The 20,138-nt window shown below is 50.3% G+C and overlaps 7 protein-coding genes across 7 annotated transcripts; 5 read left to right on the forward strand and 2 right to left on the reverse strand.

The window, feature by feature from the left end:
* Positions 1-268: 268 nt before the first annotated feature.
* N7537_006454 (mRNA-binding ubiquitin-specific protease UBP3) lies at positions 269-2,843 on the reverse strand (the record flags this gene model as incomplete). The annotated part of the gene is made up of 2 exons (XM_056897511.1): positions 269-2,275; positions 2,328-2,843. The coding sequence occupies 2 exons, from the start codon at positions 2,841-2,843 to the stop codon at positions 269-271; spliced, it is 2,523 nt and encodes an 840-aa protein (XP_056753296.1).
* Positions 2,844-3,615: 772 nt separating this feature from the next.
* N7537_006455 (RING-type E3 ubiquitin transferase MAG2) lies at positions 3,616-5,759 on the forward strand (the record flags this gene model as incomplete). Its single annotated transcript, XM_056897512.1, has 2 exons — positions 3,616-3,873; positions 3,939-5,759. 2 exons carry the CDS (start codon positions 3,616-3,618, stop codon positions 5,757-5,759), a joined length of 2,079 nt encoding a protein of 692 aa, XP_056753297.1.
* An 851-nt stretch (positions 5,760-6,610) lies between these two features.
* On the forward strand, positions 6,611-8,555 carry erg4 (c-24(28) sterol reductase; the record flags this gene model as incomplete). The annotated part of the gene is made up of 5 exons (XM_056897513.1): positions 6,611-6,648; positions 6,790-7,827; positions 7,879-8,210; positions 8,267-8,484; positions 8,544-8,555. The coding sequence occupies 5 exons, from the start codon at positions 6,611-6,613 to the stop codon at positions 8,553-8,555; spliced, it is 1,638 nt and encodes a 545-aa protein (XP_056753298.1).
* A 538-nt stretch (positions 8,556-9,093) lies between these two features.
* On the forward strand, positions 9,094-10,310 carry N7537_006457 (dienelactone hydrolase family protein; the record flags this gene model as incomplete). Its single annotated transcript, XM_056897514.1, has 6 exons — positions 9,094-9,154; positions 9,248-9,331; positions 9,390-9,541; positions 9,655-9,906; positions 9,984-10,095; positions 10,156-10,310. The coding sequence occupies 6 exons, from the start codon at positions 9,094-9,096 to the stop codon at positions 10,308-10,310; spliced, it is 816 nt and encodes a 271-aa protein (XP_056753299.1).
* A 950-nt stretch (positions 10,311-11,260) lies between these two features.
* Positions 11,261-12,843, forward strand: N7537_006458 (chitin synthase export chaperone; the record flags this gene model as incomplete). Its single annotated transcript, XM_056897515.1, has 7 exons — positions 11,261-11,290; positions 11,365-11,400; positions 11,479-11,569; positions 11,648-11,735; positions 11,792-11,885; positions 11,937-12,270; positions 12,322-12,843. The coding sequence occupies 7 exons, from the start codon at positions 11,261-11,263 to the stop codon at positions 12,534-12,536; spliced, it is 888 nt and encodes a 295-aa protein (XP_056753300.1). The 3' UTR covers positions 12,537-12,843.
* Positions 12,844-14,371: 1,528 nt separating this feature from the next.
* On the reverse strand, positions 14,372-14,927 carry N7537_006459 (uncharacterized protein; the record flags this gene model as incomplete). Its single annotated transcript, XM_056897516.1, has 2 exons — positions 14,372-14,840; positions 14,911-14,927. 2 exons carry the CDS (start codon positions 14,925-14,927, stop codon positions 14,372-14,374), a joined length of 486 nt encoding a protein of 161 aa, XP_056753301.1.
* Positions 14,928-15,407: 480 nt separating this feature from the next.
* Positions 15,408-20,063, forward strand: N7537_006460 (uncharacterized protein; the record flags this gene model as incomplete). The annotated part of the gene is made up of 3 exons (XM_056897517.1): positions 15,408-19,595; positions 19,652-19,840; positions 19,899-20,063. 3 exons carry the CDS (start codon positions 15,408-15,410, stop codon positions 20,061-20,063), a joined length of 4,542 nt encoding a protein of 1,513 aa, XP_056753302.1.
* Positions 20,064-20,138: the final 75 nt, after the last annotated feature.

Below are 20,138 nucleotides of genomic sequence, written 5' to 3' on the forward strand. Positions count from 1 at the left end.
CCAGATGGCTCCATGGTGAACAGTGTTTCATGTGCAGAGGCGAGCTGTAAGCACAAAAATGGAACGAGCTCGCCGGGATTGATGGATGTTATGTATGACCTGTCAATACAGGCAGCAGATAATCCTCTAAAGTGAGAATCAAAATGCATGACTTTGTGGATGACACAAAACTTGATGTGTCGTACGATGTAGTGGGTATGATGCTTTTTCAATGCGTCGTCAAGGAACGGACGCTCAGCCTACTGGCGAAGCTTTCGGTCGAGGAACCTCAATCCATTCGCTGGTAGAACAATAGATAGGCCACTTTGTTGTCACGAGAACCATAGCGGCCCAGGGGAGTTCGGACCCCAGAGGGAGCGGCGGGAGGTGGAGTGACTGCGTTCACGGATTTCTTGCTTGCATGTCCGTTGGCACCATTGCCATTGACCTGGCTCCAGCCTTTGTCGCTGTCAGTCAAATCCATGTCATCCTGATCGATATGGTCGAAGATATTGCCGTTCGGGATCTTTCCGTGCTTGTGCTGTTCAAGAGCGGCAGCGAGAAGCTTGGGGTCTTCCTCGCCACCGGCTTCCGCCACTTCCTCGCTGCGAACGCGACGTATAGAAGTGTCGTCCATACGGATCCATTCTAAACCTTCCTGTCGCCGAACATCGACTGTGTAGTGACCGCCGCTGGCGTTCTTGCCGTGGTGGTAGATGACACCCATAAGGCGATACTTTGGGGGACCTCCCTGGGATGCCATGGCGTTACGCCGGTGAGGTGGGAAAACCTCCCGTGGAAGCTCCAGGTCTAGGGGATATCCAACCTTTTTCCAGATCTTCTGAGTGGCACCTGTGACACTGTCGTACTGGAAGCGTTTGAGATGAAGAATGAGGACAGGGGGCAAGGTCTCGATGAAGATTTGTTTGGTCGCGGTGATGTTAGGTCCGCGCGACGAGTTGAAATCACCCTGGATGCTTTCCGGCTTTGTCATTCCCTTGAGCGCATCGAGAATGTTGTGAACGTCATGTGACCCAATGTCGAGTTGCAAAGGTTGGTAGGGTTCCAATGTGACAGAAGTCTTGTTGCCAGGGACCTTGAATTCCGAGCGAAGCTTTCCTCCAAAGATTCTGGTGACCGGCGACTCAGCGGCAAGAGAGCCAGACAGTTGGGTGACCGCTGCTTTTTGCTTGTGGCCAACTTCCAACCAGCCATCGACGGAAGAATCGCCATTTTCCTTCGCTGCAGTGTGCGATTCGGCACGAGCGCACTCCTCGTGCATTTCCTCGAGAAGGAAGCCTAAGAACTCTTGAGCGTCCTGCTGATGTCCGCGCCGCATGTCCCTGAATCGTGGAAGCTGTCGAACCATCTCATAAACAAATTCAGGCACGAAAGACTCGCCATATTGCTCAAGCTCATTGGGCTTCAATCTGAGACGAAGTTGGTCTTCGGAAGTGGCCGCATCAATAACGCGGAATTCTTTCATGAACATGATCATCGCATCTATCAAAGGAAGATCACTGTGGAAGGTGTGTGCAGCACGGCGGCCAAGATGATCAAGAAACTGGTAGAACGGGGTGCAAGAAACAAGAATTTGCAACACAGAGTTCATGTAGCACATGTTTCCAGTGTTGACCAGTCCCCGAGGTTCAAGGAAAGCGATCTTGTCGCTGTATTGAGTGACATCTTCTCCCAATTTGCTCAAGACATCTGCGAGGGATTTGTTTTTCTGAACAGGCACTCCGTGTGGCTCAGCCAGAGCGGCGGCGGCGGCGCTTGCTGCTTTAGCTGACTCCTTCGAACGGACCAAATCAGCCCAAGACTTGGGTACAGCTGATACGGGCGAGATTGTCTTGGTTTCAGTGGAAGGAGCTTTATCAGATTCTACCACTGGGGCAGGAGTAGCAGGTCCAGTTGATTTAGGAGTTCCAGATGCGACGCTACCATCTTTGGCTTGGCGACGTGGGGTAGATGGGACATTGGGCACCACTGGAATAACCGGAGCAGGCTTTGAGCTTTTCGACTGTGCCTGTGATCTTGCAACTGACGAAGGGGTGGTGGGTTGCGTGGAGTCTGCATCTGACTGTTGGAATGTGGTGGTTGTTGGGGTTTGAGGTTCCGAAGATTCTTGGGTGGATGAACTCGATGGCTGAACCTCTTCGTTTTCATCTCCTTTGATGACCATGTGCGTATCTTTGGTAGGAAGCTCAACCGATGATTGCATGACACGGCCCTTGCGACGTCTGCGCGGGATTCTGGCCGGGAAGGGCTGCTCAGGAACGGAAAGCCAAGGAATCTAGACTAACAGTTAGAAAAATGTACGATTTTAATTGAGAAAAAACACTTACTGGTGCGGCAAAAGTGGGCTTCGGCGGCAAGTTTGACTGTGGCTCCCATCGCGGTGCCGGAGAAGCGATGGCATATCTTTGGGCCGAGTGCGGTAGAACAGCAGGGTATTCCTGCACTTCGGGCTGAATGGGCTGAATTGATGAATGCATGACAGATGGAGACATTATCGGCTGCAGTGGAGTCGGGGTTCTTTGATGCATGGGCATCGAATGAGGAATATGCGTGGGCGCCATGACAGGCTGCGAGTGAGGATAAGAGGATACAATCATCGGTGCATAGGGCGCCTGGTATGGACGTGGGGGGCCCTGGATATGTCCATATGGTGGGTACCAGTAAGGGTATTGCTGAGATGAGTATGGTTGATGAGGCATGTGGCCATTCATGTGAGGAGGATATCCCATGTACTGTGGTGATCGCATGTGGGGAGGCGCGGCGTTGTAAGAGAAGTCTTGCTGGCGCCTTGAAGGAGGCATGGGCAACTGCCCATGCGGCATAGCAGGGAGGTGATGATTCATCTTGGGCTGGCTAGAGAAGGAAGTTGTCTTGACGTTCGGTCACGCGTTACCTCAAATGAGTGCCATGCGCGATAGCAGTCAAGAGGAAAGAAAAATCTGGAGCTGCTGGCGCATTTAGGCAGCCATCGTGGCCTCAGTAAGAGGTGTTGGATATGTTGGAGAGTGGGAGTGGAGGATGAACTGGGTCAAAAGAGCTGTTGGGGTTGCTGGGGGTTGATTGGAAGGAGACTGGCAAACCAGATCGGAGTGAGGAAGCAAGAGAAAGAAGCAGATCGCTGTACAAGTGAATCTCTAGACGGAGAGAATCGACAGGTGGGGGTGAGAAGCGAGTGAGCAGAAAGAAGTAAAGAAAAAAAAAAAAAGAAGGCCTCTGATTCACTGTCAAACGAAATGAAGCTGAAGGGGACCAAGACCGAATTGGGTGTCGGGACTTGTTGGCTCACGTGACATTACGATTTGTAACCCGAGAGGGGCGAAACTGCACCTTCACGACAGCATCTGGCACCCTGAGGGCCGTCCCTCGATCCTTACTACTATTCTTACATGGCCTTTAGGGCCATTCATTCTCGTTCATCTCTTCTGCTTCAATCTGAGGCATCTGGTAGATCACTCGATCTACTGCCCGCTAACTGATTGCATCTTATCAGTTGTTGGCTTTATCCAGTTCCCATAGCACCCCTCATCTTTCATTTCAGCCGACCGGCTTGTTTCGTCTCTCTACCTTGTACGGTTTATTGGAGTCTCACTGTTGCAGGACAAATACTGCATAGATATGTCATCCAATGCAGGACAAAACCCGCCCCCTTCGAAAGCGGTAAACATTCCAAATACAGTCTCCTCTATTCCATTCCACTCAGCAGCTCCAGCGGACAACAGCAGCTCTCAGAGGCGCGTAGGAGGCTCTGGAAGCTCTCGGCCAGGGGTAACAGCGAAGACTTCAGCCACCCCAAGGAATAACCAAGCTCGGAAGAGTCAACATAACCGTCAAAGAAAACCTCGGTTATTGGATGATGACGAGTACAACGAATCGGTGGGTTCACAGGTCTATCTTCCACAAGAGCTACCTGCTGACCCTGGAGCCGTTATATTATATAGGCCGCCATGAAATCCACGACTAGTCGGAAGGGACAGACGTCCATCACCCACCTGATGAACTTTTCACTTCCACCTCGCCCGCAATACCAAGCACCCCCTCGCAACATTCGACGGTATACATCCTGGGGAGCGGGTGCAGTAGACAAATCGCGTTATGTGCACGCGAATTATCGGTTCATTGTGATGCCAAATCAAAATTTCCATGCTCAGGCAGCCAATGCCGATGTTCATCTCGATTGGGCCTCGGTCCTTCAAGTGCTGGTATCTGCTCAAACACAGGCTGCCAGTTGTCCTATTTGTCTTTCTACTCCGGTTGCACCACGGATGGCACGGTGTGGTCACATCTTCTGCCTCCCATGCCTTATCCGATACATGCATTCATCCGACGACGATAACACAGTCCCTGAAAAACGGCACCGTTGGAAGAAATGTCCTATCTGCTGGGACTCCGTGTATATCTCTGAGACCCGACCTGTCAGGTGGTTCCGTGGCCAAGAAGGCGATCTTCCCGTCGAAGGCGGTGATGTTGTATTGAGACTCGTAAAGCGAGAGTCGGGCAGCACTCTTGCTCTGCCTCGTGATGGATCTGAGACACTTGGTCCAGGCGAGGATGTTCCGTGGTATCATGTGGCGGAAGTTGCCGACTATGCTCGAATCATGAAAGGTGGCGAAGAATATATGACCGCCCAGTACGATGCTGAGATCGAAGACCTCCACAGACAGGAAGTCGAAGACGAGCTTCTCTTCGGCGATGAGAATACTTGGACCCGAAAAGCAATTAGTTCCATCAAGGATGCCAAAGAGAAGCTGAAAGGCATTGGCAATCCGCCTGAGGTCCGGCCAGTTAAGGAACGCACTATTGCACCCACGCCGACTACATCAGATGAAGCAGATCATCTCTCTAGAGCCCTAGACGGAGTCCATCTCGATCCTGAATCTAGTGCCAAAGCTAAAGAGAAAGGCCCCAGCAAGCAAACACCAGTTTCTTCCGGACCAGATCAACCATATCACTTTTATCAGGCGTTGCCTCAGTTTTACCTCTCGTCCTTGGATATTCGCATCCTCAAGGCTGCCTTTGGAGAATATTCTTTATTCCCTGCAACTATCCTACCTCGAGTGGAGCATATATCAACAGGCCATATCGTGGATGATGAGCTTCGCAAGCGAGTGAAATATCTCGGGCATCTTCCGCAGGGATGTGAGGTTAACTTCCTGGAGTGCGACTGGAGAGACGTGGTTGTCCCCGAGGTTCTGGCGCGTTTCCGCGCAGAGACTGATAGACGCCGAAAACGTAACCGGGAAAAGGAAGCCCGGGAAGAAAAGGATCGCATTCGCGCGGAGAAGGAGGAGGACGACAAACGGTGGGCAGCCGCTCGGCGCAAGCGGCCAAGCATTGGAAGTGCCAGCGTCAATGAAGCCCCATTTTCTGCTCATGACTTCCAACCACTTCCTCACAACGTGGATTCTACATTGTTTGATCCCGCCATCGCCTCCTCGGCCTCTCCTCCACGGTCATCGTCTGGATTCGGGGCATTGGCTTCTCCTTCCACCAGTCCCCCAGGTATCCGCACTGTTTGGGGCACCACGGCAGTGGGTTCACTGTCACCAAGCCTTGAGGCTCAACGGGCTACACACAGTGACGGGTGGCGGCAAGGCTGGGAGGATGAGCTCTTCGCCCAGCAGGAATCTGAGCTGCTGGCTCAGACGGCATCTGTAGACCCAATTTCCAATTCTGGACCCTCTGCCAGTGCGGGTAAGAAAAAGAAGAAAAACAAAACTAAGATCACCTTGATGGCCACTAGCAGCCAGAGAGGGGCATAGGCTTCAACGAAGTCTCGTTGTTTATTGTACTTTTCTCAATTCCCATTGGCCTTGTACTGCATTATCATATATGGTCCATTTCCCCGACTCTTCGGGTTGTTGACTTAGTACCTGTGATTTTCGCCTGTGTCCATATACTATTTTACTGGTACTGTTGGATTTTCTAGAATACTTGAATGAAACAAACCCCCACAATTACATTTATAATTCAGTACTCTGGTCCATTTGGCTTAAGATGATATCAGAGACGTTATATGACAGAACATACCAAGGTCTCTTTTCAATGGTTCTTATTAGATGTATACAAATGCTGTAAAAAGGATAAACCGTACAGAGGTCTTTCCTATGTTGAGATATACCGAGGGGTAAGTTGCATAGATCTAGGGTTTGGAGAACTAAATAGTCAAAATAGGCAGTTGACAACGAGCTCCCCCACAATGACACACTCAACCAATTCTCTCCTGGTAAATTGTCTTTGTGGGGTGAAATATTAGTGGAAGAAAAGCATTCAGCCCCTTTTAGCATCGATGAAAGGGAAATCTATGTTGTATACTACAAAGTACACCTTGAGTTCTCTCTGATTTTGGACGAACAACTTTCACTATTCAACTAATACTACAACTACTACACAAATATTCCATTGAAAACTCAAGTATACCAGATAAATATCACATCAATTGACTGCAGATTTTAAAATTAGTCATTATGTAATCAATTAGTACGGGGCCCGCAGACGGAGTAAACATTCAGGACATTCCTGTTTTTTTCCACCCTCGCTCCTTTTTACCCTCAGCCATTCCTTTCCTTACCCTCAATTGCAATCGGAACCTTGGTCTTCCGATTGAGCGACCATGACTTTAACCCGCTCTCAAACGGGGAAGACCCCTAAGTGAGTAGTTTCCACCGGATCTCTGTTGCGACGTATCCACACCCTGGATCCTCCAGGGTTATATCTTGCCAGTCCCCGGAACTTTTGGCTGGCACATAGTAGGCTTTTTGTCAAGCTAATTGGAATCCTTCCTTCCTCTAGAAAAATGGATCGTCCCGGCTTCATTGAGACCCCTGGCGGCCGTCGTGCCACCCGCAACAGTTCCGTCTTCGAGGGTAACGAGCATGAGGTTGCCCCCTCCCCCTCCCTAGAGAGACCCAAGTCAGCCTCCCGTCGTCGTACCTCAGCCAAAGTCAAGACTGAAGAGGATGATACGCTGGCAAAGATCACCACCAATGGCAAGACTACCACCCCTAAGCCCAAGTCCGCATCGCGCGTGGTGGACGGTTGGGAGGAAGGCCTCGATCCCAAGGTGGATTACAGCGGACACTTTGAATTCGGTGGCTCCTTGGGAGTGCTGTCCATGATGATCGGATTCCCCATGCTCATGTACTATATGTGGATTGGTGCCACCTACTACGACGGCAAGTTCCCTCGCCCCGCGGAGAACGAGAGTTACGGCGACTTTTTCGCGCACCTGGTCAATCTGGTCTACACCGGTGCTTTCCCATCGGTTAAGGCGTGGACTATCTACTGGGTTTTCTTTATCTTCGAGGGTGCCTGTTACGTGCTTCTTCCTGGTGTGAGCGTTACGGGTCGACCCCTGCCACACATGGGTGGCAAGCAGCTGCCATACTACTGCTCTGGTGTGTGGTCTTTCTATACCAGCATTACATTGGCACTGGTTGCGCACGTAACTGGGGTCTTCAAGCTGTACACCATCATTGATGAGTTCGGCCCCTTGCTCACCGTTGCCATCCTGTCTGGTTACATCGTCTCTTTCATTGCCTACTTCTCGGCTTTGGCGCGTGGCGCAGAGCACCGCATGACCGGCTACCCGATCTATGACTTCTTCATGGGTGCCGAGCTCAACCCCCGCATGTTCAAGATCCTCGACTTCAAGATGTTTTTCGAGGTCCGCCTGCCCTGGTACATCCTGCTCGGCCTGTCTATGGGCGCCGCTGCCCGCCAATGGGAGATGTATGGTTATGTGTCCGGCGAGGTTATGTTCCTTGTCATGGCTCATTACCTTTACGCCAATGCCTGCTCCAAGGGCGAGGAGTGCATTGTTTCCACCTGGTAAGGGTTTCTCCTGCCCCAGAATCATGATTATTTCCTAACAGTTTGCAGGGATATGTATTACGAGAAGTGGGGCTTCATGTTGATCTTCTGGAACTTGGCCGGTGTGCCTCTGAGCTACTGCCACTGCACCATTTACCTCGCCAACCACGATCCTGCTGAATACCGCTGGAACCGCTACTTCCTTGCCTTCCTCTTCGTCGCCTACCTGTTTGTTTACTGGGTGTGGGATACCACCAACAGCCAGAAGAACCGTTTCCGCCAGCAGGAGCGTGGCACCATGGTGTCCCGCAACACCTTCCCCCAGCTTCCTTGGCAGACAGTGGAGAACCCCAAGACTCTTACTGCGGCTGATGGCTCAAAGATTCTTGTAGATGGGTGGTGTAAGTTCATGCCAACCATCAGAAACCTACAACCTCCGATACTAACAACTGTATAGATGGCAAGGCCCGCAAGATCCACTACACGTGCGATCTTTACTTCGCTCTGAACTGGGGTTTGATTACCGGATTCTCAAGCCCGTTCCCTTGGTTCTACCCTGTCTTCTTCGCTTGCATGATTAGCCACCGTGCTCTTCGTGACATCCAACGGTGTCGCACCAAGTACGGTGAGACTTGGCTTGAATACGAACGCCAGGTGCCTTACCTGTTCATTCCTGTGAGTAACTTGATCTTGAAAACTTTCTCAGCACCTGTGACTAACCTTTTATACTATAGTACGTCTTCTAATCGCAGTTCGCTGCGTCCCCTTGGACTCATTAGAGGCTCAGTAGTTGGGAGCCCAAGGGATTTTTTTTCCCTTCTTTAGGTCTAACCAGATCATCATTCAGCCATACAACCTTAGTGTATCATATGTATAAAACAAAACGTCAAATAAATTATTAATACCTGCACCGATTATGAAGCAAGATGTTCCGGCCATCCTATGGTGGCCTCTTGAGTTATTTTGGAATCCACCATGGGGCTTTTTCATGACTTTTTGTACGATAGTGCCGAGTAACGGACTACGAAGTTGATCGAAATGTGAAGAGACAATATTCTATTCTATTCCACAATTTCTGCTTTAAAGGGCAAAACTAAAGAACTGCTCGGAGTACATCAAACCGAGTGCTATGATGTTGGCCAGTATCAGCACATGACTGCCCCGCGTGTGTTATCGATAATGATTTCGCCGCGCCTCAATCGTCTGTATTCCTGAGGTCATTCCAATTGATTTCACGATTCTATTCCAATATATTTCTGTCTTTGAAAAGAGCAGAATAACACTATGCTGATCCAGGAATCGTATCATGATGTCCCCACCACGGCGGATGGACAGGGGACAATGCGTATGTACACTATCGTCCCTTTTATATAGCACATCCATCCCCCCTCTATAAAGCCATTGCTCCTTCATAATGCCAATTCTAACCATTTACCAGGCATCTATGTCTTCCACCCGACAATCCCGGGCTACCCCAAAGCCCGCTTCCCCGGAGTCGTAGTGTTCAGCGAGATTTATCAAGGTCTGTGTCCTCTTTGCGATCATTCCCCAACACCTCAACTAAAGATCACGATCCACAGTAACGGGTCCCGTGGCACGCTTTGCACGCCAGATCGCAGGCCAGGGATACATCTGTGTCGCCCCTTCGAGCTACCATGAATTCACTGGTCCGGAAGCTCTGAAGTATGACGCGGAGGACACGGACAAGGGGAATGCATGGAAGATTGGCAAAGTAAGTAAAATAACACAGCTCCCCTGGGCATATGCTTTGCTTGTGTTTTCTATTATTGCTCTTCATTAGGCTCTTTTTGAGGTAGTTAATTTCCGGCGCTGACTGTCTATCAGAAACTTGCCGCTTATGATGAAGATGCTAGTCTCAGCGTGGATTATCTGCTTTCGCTACCCACCTGCAATGGACAAGTTGGTGCCACGGGCATGTGTCTGGGTGGCCATTTGGCCTATCGTTGCGCGCTGGATAGCCGAGTCAAGGCGAGCGTGTGTTACTTTGCCACGGATATCCACAGCAAGACCCTTGCCCTGGGCAAGAATGATGATAGTTTGGAGAGAGCTGGGGATATCAAGGGTGAGATGCTAATGGTATGTCTTGATTTTTATTTTTATTCTTTTTTGCTCTATTGTTCTTGTTTGGGTTAATTGCTAAACAAAATCTCTAGATCTTCGGCAAAAACGATAACCACGTCCCGCCCGAGGGACGTGATCTCATCCGCAAGACCCTGCATGATAAGGGCGTCTTGTTCGGTTTCTATGAAGTCGCTTGGGCGCAACGTGAGTTGAACAAATCTCTTCACACCAAACACCAATACGCTGACGAGAATACTTATCCAGATGCCTTTATCCGTGATGAGCTCAGCAAGGGTCGGTATGATCCGGCTATTACCAAGGTCTGCTTTGAGATGCTGCTCGAGCTGTTTGGGCGCACCTTGAAGCTGGATCTAGGCGATCATGATGGGCAAAAATTGGTGATAGAGGATGTTTGTTAAAAGGATTCGAGTATTATCAAAGTGCATGGAGTGCCGTGTAGAAGAATGGGCTGACTCACTAGTATTATCAATTTCCAATGGGACTGGGACGAGTTCTTTAAGGGCTATACTTCCATGGTAAAGTACGTACCATGTGAATACTCCGTAGAGGTACGGAGTAAGGGTACAGCACTGCAGGCACAAAACATGACCGAATGCATACAACAACATATATCACCATCCAAAAGTCTTATAAATGTAAAGTTCAGAGGATCGTATGTGTCCGCAGGTGCATTTACTAAATTGTGGCTTGAGCCCATCTGGTCGACCTGGCGACCATATATTATTGTCTCCAGCAAGGGTCGAGGTAGCCACTTTATTCCCAAAAAGAAGAAAAAGAAAGGGAAACAATATGGACACTAGGCCGAGAAAGATCTGCAATCCAGAATATCAAAGGGAAAAAGAGTCCTCTCTACAACATACACATCACAGAAATTTTATACGGTTGAATACCTCTGGCTACGTAAGACGGGAGAGAGTGTACTATTATTAGCCGACTGGACCCAAGGAATCATTGCCACAAAAGTTGAATTGTTTTGATGGAATTTCATTGAATTCGAATTTGAAATTCAAGAAAGATAAAAAAAAAACTTGGAGACAGGTTTTTTTCCCCCTAAGCCACACTAGCGCCAGCCCTGTGAGTCCCCCGAGTAACCCGTGGGGATCTTGGTTTCTTGTTTCCCCTCACAGTTCGCTCTCTTGCACAGCTGCACAGCTACAGAGTTTCACTTCTCTACTTCTGCTTCTATTTCTACTTCAACCTCAACCTCAACCTGGTTTCACTAGAGATCTACCGATCTGGACCGGTCCTCCGCGCAGATCAGGACCTCCATCTTTGAACTCTCAGGTCTCAACGGTCCTTGTCAACATTGCCTCCCGTCTCTTCTACTCGTTTGAACCTCCAATTCACAATGGGGTCCACTCAATTCGGGAACTTTCACGTAAGTGCAGATCGACCTGGATATTGACCCTCCGATGGGTAGATACTGACCGCACACCCGTATGGGTACCACAGAACTTCTGTCGCGACTCAACCCTACCAGTCTGCAATGTAAGTGAGATCCGTTTGAAAACCCCCTGCGATGGCCCCATAGAATTATCAACTAATGGTATCATTCGTCGCGTACAGCTTTTCACCAATGAAACCGCGGCTGTTGCCTTCGGCGCGTGCAATCTGACCGGCATTCCTCTCAGTGGGGAGAGGCATCTTCGGAACTTGGGTACGATCTACGAAGCCGAAGCCGAGGCCGATATGATTGGAGACAAATTATATGAGCACGATGGCTGATTTCTGATAGGTTCGATTCTACTGGCCTTCATCGCCATTGTCTTGACCGCGGGTATGATATGGAGATCGGACAAGAAGCAAGCTGCTGTCGGCCGGAGGTATGGAATATCTTTATTTGCTATGGAAATATCAACTAACAAGATGGTGCGCCCAGGGAAATGCAATTGTTTTTGCTCGGTTTTATCGTCATTGAGATCTGCGAGATCTTCACAGTGGGTGGCTTCCCCCTGAGCGACGCAGTCCGAAAGGTAGGATTTCTCTAGGATAGACTCGAGGCCTCGGCTGACAGAAGCATCTAGGGATTTTCTGCAGTACACATCGCCGCAATCACGGCTACTTCCTGGGTCCTTCTTCTGAACGCCCTTGTCGGCTTCCAGTTGCTTGACGACGGCACCGCAGCTTCCATCGGTCTCATATGCGCATCTGCTGCGGCTCTCTTCATCGGGACAGGCTATATTGCCTTGGACACCGGATTCGATTGGACTGGCCGTTTCCAGTCAAGTTATGACCCACCAAATCGCAACATCGCCCTCTATGTTCTATACCAACTCTTCCCACTCGTCTGCCTGGTCTTGTTCTACCTCCTGGAAGCCGTACTAGTGCTTCGGGTCTTGGGCGAGTTCCGACCAATGCGTAGGTACACCACACTGGATTCAAAGTAAACATGTGCTAACGGTGCAACAGTGTATCTCACCGGTGCTGGCGTCTTGTTCGCAATTGGTCAGGTTTTCAACTATGTGATCAGCACCCATTTGTGCCAGGCCGCCGATGGCAAGATCAATGGAGCTTTATTCGAAACTCTCTTCACCCTCCTTTCTGTCTCCGGGGTCTGGGCCTTCTGGAGCAGTATCACTGAAGACGACTGGCCTCTGCCCGTGGGTGGCGGTGGTTACAACTGATCTGATAATTATGCCATTTGCATCATCTATGACTTTGCTTCGTCAGTTTCTTGCGTGCGAATTTTAACGTCTCTAATTATTTTTCTGCTACACATAGCTTTCTTCACGCTTGTTTACGAGTCTGGATCTTGAACTGGGATTGTCGACATTGTGATACCCCATTTCCTTGAGTCATGTTTCACGATTCACCTGCCATCTCTTACTTTTACGGTGGTTATCATGCCTTGCTTTATGACTCGTTCCAGCCTATCTATGTTTTATGAATTTACCTGGAGTTCCGATCTCCTAGTCCAGCTACAGGACGGCCAGTTTCTGTCGGCGTTTATCCCTTATTTTGTTTTCGGACAGATACATCCTCACCATGTACTTAGTTGTAACCCATGTCAAATAATCGACTTTAGCTATCTCACCTTTCCGAACTCATCAGCCCTAACTAAAACAGCAGATCCCCCCTTCCCCTCCCCCTCAACAAGCCAAATCATTCATGGGAAGGCTTTTATGTACGCACCCTCGAGTTTCTTATGTTGGCTAGGTAGTATCTGATGCTACCTACCTACGCCGATACGGACATTGGGGAAAGACAAGCCTTCTAATGCGACTCAGTGTGACCACCTGGGGCATGCTAGTTTGCACTTCGCTCCATATGCCCATGTGATATTCATGCCGAAGGTTGAATGTCCATCTCTTTTGCTGAAAACGAATCTAAAACGCCGCTGTATATAATAACCACGACAACAGCGTAACCTCGTCCCTTGATAACCTAACAAATACCAAAATTGAGCCCATCCATCTCGGATTTCTGTTTTCAATTCTCTCCCAAATTTATCGAATATGCGTTTCAATATCACCGCTCTCGTCCTCGCCTCGGGGTTGACCTCTGCTGCAGGAATAGCTCCTATTGTCAATAATACCCACACCCAACCCTCCTGTACAGATCTCTTTCTATAAACCTAATTATTCTTCGAATGTAATTTGGGTAAGCTAGCATACTAATACAAATCATATATATATAGTGCGGCAAGAAAATCTAGATATTGTCCGGCAGCTCCCAGAGGCGTATAGCGTCGCTGCTTGTTTCAATTTGACGGCCCAGCTTACGTGCATTGCCAATGCTATTACCAATAGTGATCCGGCTGCTCTACAGAATTGTTTGACGACCTCTATGAGTCATGTATATTCTTTTTCTTTCATCGAGTTTGTTTTGGAAAGAAAAATTAAGCTCGGGATCTAGCTCTGCTCATGTGTTGCCTGTGTTCCCCCGATTGAAAACGTGCTTATTGGACTCGGTATCTGTCCGGCCTTGAATAATGACAACGATAAGCCTTCTTCCATTTAATTTGCTTGCAGCCCTCAGCCGCATGATAGTGGGGATCTTGTCATTGCATGTCATAGTTCAGGCTTCCCTTCAGTCTTCGGTGCATATACTTAGCAGTCAGTCCCATTCCCAAAGGAATGCTAGCTGTTTTTCTGCTCTTTTGGTCTTCATCATTGTTGGTGTTCAACTTGGCACGTGGGACATATAGGTGAGGGCTAGGCTCAGTCTAGACGACGGCTTCCCCTTCAAGCCAAGTATCGCGTTATGCCGTACGTGGCCACCACTTAGGTTGAGTTACAACAGCAGAAGAATATATATCTCTAACAAAAAACCATTCAATAATTGATAGATTAATATAGAATGGGTTATATACAATGGTTGTTCATGGGTGTTCAAGGAAGGATGTCGAGATCTGCACATGAACCGAAAACACAAGAGTCATAAATAATGTATGAGAAATCAAAAGCTCGTTTGAATACATCAACGGGGGAATCATGCCTAATCAAAACTTTTGCACACTTCATAGTCGGACTTTGACGTCAACACATGGAAGAGTCCACTCCCGTCTCCCCAAGAGGCTGCGCATCCACTCCAACCCAACTCCTGTCCACTCGTTAGGCCTTGGCTCCATTCCATTAGGGGAAAGTCGTTGCTGGACACCCTCCAACGCAGCACCAGCCAAGGCCTTGGCGGTGGAGTTTATAGTATCGAAGACAAACTCCGTCAGACCCTCACCAGACACTGTTGCTTCGGAGGTTGCATTGCCTGAGATAGCATAACCGCCAGGCTCTGAGGTATAGCGTGGTGCAAACCAATTACTCCGTAGGTCAAAGATACAACGGTCTGACCAATGACATGAGGAGACGAATAGAATCAGGAGCAATGCGGAGCAGTAGATACATGGCCGATGAATGATGTATGTCAACGCAACAAACGAGATGATGAAGAGTGGGGAGGCGTTGGTCGGGATAAAAAGGAGAGGTAGCCAGCTGCAATATGGGCCATCTCTGTTAGCGTCCTCGATCCGCTGTTTTGTTGTTGGTTGCTTGCATCTCTTACCTTCGTAGACAGAACATGGTGATGATAGGGTTTGCGGGCGCTGGCCTTTGGGCGGAAAGGTGCAGGTAGATAGACAAGAGCGTCGTTTGACGTAATGAAAATATCCCGATAGTGTAGTGAGCTCACCACCTTCGAACTCAGTAAGTGAAAGTGGGCTAAAGGAAATAAAAGTAATCTGATCACTAATGACGCGAGTTGGGCAAGAAATGACACTAGCCACCGTTCGCCACAACTCGGCAGCCTCAGCCACACCCACGGCTCGAACAATATTACCGAGAGTTCTTCTCTCCTTCACCCTTCCTCTCTACTTCACCACGTTCTTCAATTTCATCTCTCTTTTCTTGCACTTATCTCCGGTTTGCTATTTTGTCGCCTTTTCTAGCCTTTGTGATTCCCAATTTTATACTCTGTCCCTCTCGAAAGAGAGCTTCTGAGAGCTCTGCAAAGCTTGGATCCTACTGGCGGAGGTCGCCTGTAACCACGGCGTAACGGCAGAAATGTCCACCCCCACCGATCTCCAGGCTCTCTTAGCCAGTATCCGGCCACGTCCTTCTCCTTCAAACACTCCTGGCCAGGATAACACTCAGGCTCAGGCTCAGGCTCAGGCCCAGCGCCAATCGTATTACCAGCCCGGTCTGTTCCCGCCGCACCCTCCGCAGCAGCAACCTTACGATGGCCAGAGCTACCCTCATCCCCAGTCGCATGGCTACCAACATCCTTCGGTATCCTCGACTGTCCAAAGTCCTGCTCCAATGAATGCTCCCCCTCATCAGGGCTCTGATATCTTGAGCCCTAATGTGCCTTCTCCTCGGGGCGAATGGCCCCAGCAGCCGCAACCGCAGCACACCAACCCAGGATCTGTGGACCTTTTGAATCTTCTCAGATTCAGCCAGCGTCCCGGTGCTTCCCCTCAGCCGCAGGCCCCAGCTGCAGCTCCCGAGCACTTGCAGACTCCGCCGGTCCAGGGAGCTCCTGCTTCACACGGACGAAATATTTCCGCGTCTGACTTGGTTGCTACTTTGTTCGGTCAACAGACCCCTGCCGCCCCTGTGACTGCTCCCGCTGGCCCTGCCCCAGCATTCCAATCTGGTCAGCCCGAGGGCCCCAATGAGAACACCCAGGATATGTTACTTCGCCTGCTCAATCGTTCTCAGCCAGGTCCTGCTGTCGCCGAATCACCGGCGCTGGCTTCAACTCAGCAAGCACCATATATTCAGGCTGTCGTCGATGAACGTCAGAACCAGCCAGCCAAGAATACTTTTATGGAAGTGGTGGATGAAAGTCCCAAGGCGCCTGCGAACCCGGAAACGGTCGTATCGCCCAACTCGAAGGACTCGATGTTCACTTATGTTAATCCGTTTGACCAATTGGCCGCTATCTCTCCTGTGAACAAGTCTCCCCAGTCGACCTCTGGCATTCAGAGCCCGGCTGTTGAAGTCACGCAGAAGCAAAAGATCAATGTTTCTGCTAAGCTGGAGCCTTCGCAAACACCAGAGCTTGCGCCCCCAAGGGAGAAGACCCAGTCGCCAATCTTGACTGAAAGTCAGAGGGAGGCCGTGCATGAGGTCGTCGGTCGTCTCGTAGATGAGATTGGCCGCTCTCTCAGCGGCGATGAGCCTCAGGTTGCAACGGAAGCCAAGGCTGCTGTTTCTACTGTCCAGGAGGAATCCTCTGAAGCAGTTCTTTCGTCGATCGCTAGTCATTTGCGCGAGACTGCGGCTGAAGCTAAAGAAGCAGCAACTTTGACTCAGGTTGACGATCTCGTGAAGGAGACAGAACCTTCCGCGGTTCCAGCTGCCCCTAAGGCGACTGAGAACACCGAGGCTCTAGCTGATAGCTGGGAGAGTGCGGAAGACAGCGCTGAAAAGGAGGAAGAACGAGTTGTCTCTGTTCACAACTTCCCAATGAGGCCCTTCATCTCCATTGCCGTGAAACCTACGCCTGGAAAACTTACGACCTTCCGTGATGACGATGTCATGGATATTGCTCGTCTAAAGAAGGAGTTCGATCAGCTTGACCGCTCATTGACTGCGGCTACATCCGAATACATCGTGTATGCGCTCGCCAAAACCGGTGGAATCAGAATTATTCGACAGGATGATGGAAGTGACCGACAGGTGTTCCGTTCCACCCGTGATCGAGTGTTCAACGTTGCCCTGTGCACAGCTCCTTCTGTTTCTGGTGACTCCGAAGTCCAGGCTATCCTCGGCATTGGAGTCAGCGGCTCTGTATACTGGGCTTTGATCTCGCGTGCTGGAAAGGATTTCTTTGATATGGATGCCTTGGAAAGCGAAAGCTTGATCTTCCCACCTTTCCCGGCCTCAGACGAGAACACCTCTGGTGGCCAGCTGAAAACGCGGGCCAAGCGGAGCACCCGTCACACCAACTTGTTTGCCATTGGCCGGGGCAAGAACATCTACGTTGTTTCACCGAAGGCAGCAATGAGCCCTACCTACGGCGTTTCTGGTACTCAGCGTACAGTTAACACGGAGAAATTCTTCAAGGAGCGCGCATTAAAGATCTCCACTGGTAAAGCCGGCAAAGACTTCGCTTTCAGTGATGATGATTCCGTCATCGCTTCTTTGGACAAAACTGGCCGACTGCGCTTCTGGGATATAAATGATATGCTTAACGACGCGAGCTTTGTGGAAGGCCCTGCTCCTGCTGAGATCCGGGTGCCCTTGACCACCTTTGTCACTGGCTCCCCAACCGAAAAGTCCTGGCCCACTTCGGTCCTGTTTCTCGATAAGCTTCGCGCTTATTCGCGATCTATGGCACTTCGTTATGTTTTGGTTGGGCTCAAGCAAAATCACACCTTGCAGCTCTGGGATATTGGGCTGGGCAAGGCCGTGCAGGAGTTGAAGTTCCCCCACGAGAACGAGTCCGATGCCATCTGCAGCGTGGCTTATCACCCAGCATCAGGGGTCATTGTCGTTGGGCATCCCACACGTAACTCTATCTACTTTGCTCATCTTTCGGCTCCTCGGTACAATTTACCTCAGATGTCCCAGGCAGCCTATATCCGAGACCTCAACGATAAGGACAACACCCTACCCAAGCCCGAGTCTACTGCTTGCTTGAGTGGAATTCGGGAGATCTCTCTCGGTTCCAAGGGTCAACTGAGAAGCTTGGAGCTTCTCCCTATCACCAAGTCCGCTACTGACAAACGCGGCACTGAGGAAAATCCCCTGTTTGAGCTCTACGTTATGCACTCGCGCGGTGTGACCTGCTTGAATATCAAGAAGGAGGATTTAGGTTGGACCGCGGATAACAAGGTTATTCGCCCTATTGATGCAATGGAGCACGGCTTGATTGAAATCAGCGACCTTCAAACTTTCCCTACCTACGCCACCGATGAGCCATCTGTTAACGGTGACACAGCCTCTATCCAATCTCGCGTTGGTCCCAAGGAATCGGCGAAAAAGCCAGAGATTGGAGAATTGGCTTCTGGTGTTGCCCCTTCGCGTAACGCTTCGCCTACCAAGTTGGCCAAGAAGAAGGAAGAGCCTAGTGAGCCAGCAGTGGTACCTGTCGTGGTTGAGAAGTCTGAAAAGAAAAAGAAGAAGAAGGCTGCTGCTGCTGCTGCCGCCGCCGAAGCTGCCAAGGCAAAGGAGCCATCCGTCACCGCCGGTGTCGAACCTCTGCCAGTTCCATCCGGTGCTGCCAAGGAATTCGAGACTCTTGCCTCTTCTACTGCGGCGATGGGTGCGACTCAGGCTGCCGACCACGCAATACCTAGTTTCGGTTTGTCAAGTGAAATCTTCAACAAACACATCCAGACCTTGCAGGGCAGTGTTTCAAGCGAGTTCAACAAGAGTCTTGGCCATGAGTTTGAGAACCTTCATCGCCGCTTCGACGATGAACGTCGCAGCTGGGAGGCTGCCTCGTCAGCCAAGCAAGACCAAGTGTTGCGCCTGGTCTCTAGCACGCTCTCCGACAATGTCGAGAAGAACTTGACGCGTATTGTTTCAGCCAGTATCCAGACCGATGTTATTCCTGTCATTGCCGATGCCACCTCTGCAGCAGTCAACAAACAACTGAATGGCGCTATTTCCCAGCAGCTTGGAGGTGCGTTGAATGATGAGTTGAGACAGATCCTTCCCAAGGCTGTCATCAATTCTATGCAGCAGGCACCTGTGGTGAAGGCTGTCTCCGATTCGGTCGCGCAGAAGCTTGCACCTCGCATTGAGGCGGAAGTTACCCGGGCCATGCAGACTTCAATTGCCCCCATGATTGAGAGTTTGGCACGTACCACGAAGAAGGTGGAGTCGGATATGGAACGCCACTTCCAGGCGCAGGTCAGCCACTACGAGGCCCAGCGCCAGAGTGATACCGCAAAGATCGAGGAGATGTCGGCCGTCCTGCGTGGCTTGTCCAAGACTGTGTCTTTGCTGGCCGCGAACCAGAGCCACCAAACTCAGCAAAGCCAAAGCCCGCAGCACGAGATCCCCCACCGTGAGGTCTTGAATGTCAACAAGCGCTCCTCGACTAGGCAACCAAGTGAGAACGTGCGCATGCCGCAGCCGCTGTCTCAGCCTGTGCTTCAGCCCCAGGCTATCCAGGCCCCGACGCCAGTTCCGGTTCCTGTCGCTTCCCCCCATGTCGCGCGATCCCCCGAGGAAGTCGAAATGGGAGATGTTGTGCAGCTTATCAATACCGGTCACTACGAGCAGGGCACTATCAAGGTTGGTTTAAAACACTTCCATTTATTCGATGTTCCTACTAACGGTAAATTTCCTAGTGGCTCCAATCGAACCAGCAGGCTGATCTGTTTGACAACTTCTTTGTCCACATATCTCCCGCCTACTTGTCACGACTTTCTGCGATTGTTATGCTCTCCGTGGCCGTTGCTGTCACCACTACCATGCATACCAACATTGGCCAGCGCCTCCACTGGCTCGAGGTGGTTCTCCAAAACGTGAACCCCAGGGTATGTCATTATCCTCTCTCAAATCTTTGTAAAATGCCCATTAATTCTGGTTTTTTAGGACACCGATCTCCGCGAAGTCGCACCTCGCATTCTGGACATCATGAGCCAGCGCCTCAATACCCTGTACATGTCAGTCGTTGACCGCAACCCGCACGACCCAATCTTGCGACATATATCACCCCTCGCTCGCCGTGCCCGCGAACTGCACGCCAGCCTATCTTAAGTTGCGTTTTATCTCTCGCCTGTTCTCGTCTTTTTGCAAGTTCATGAATTCGGAATCACGATGGATTCACGATCT

This window comes from Penicillium hordei (assembly GCF_028827395.1).
Source record: "Penicillium hordei strain IBT 12815 chromosome Unknown utg000003l_segment0_segment0, whole genome shotgun sequence".
NCBI classification, from domain to species: domain Eukaryota; kingdom Fungi; phylum Ascomycota; class Eurotiomycetes; order Eurotiales; family Aspergillaceae; genus Penicillium; species Penicillium hordei.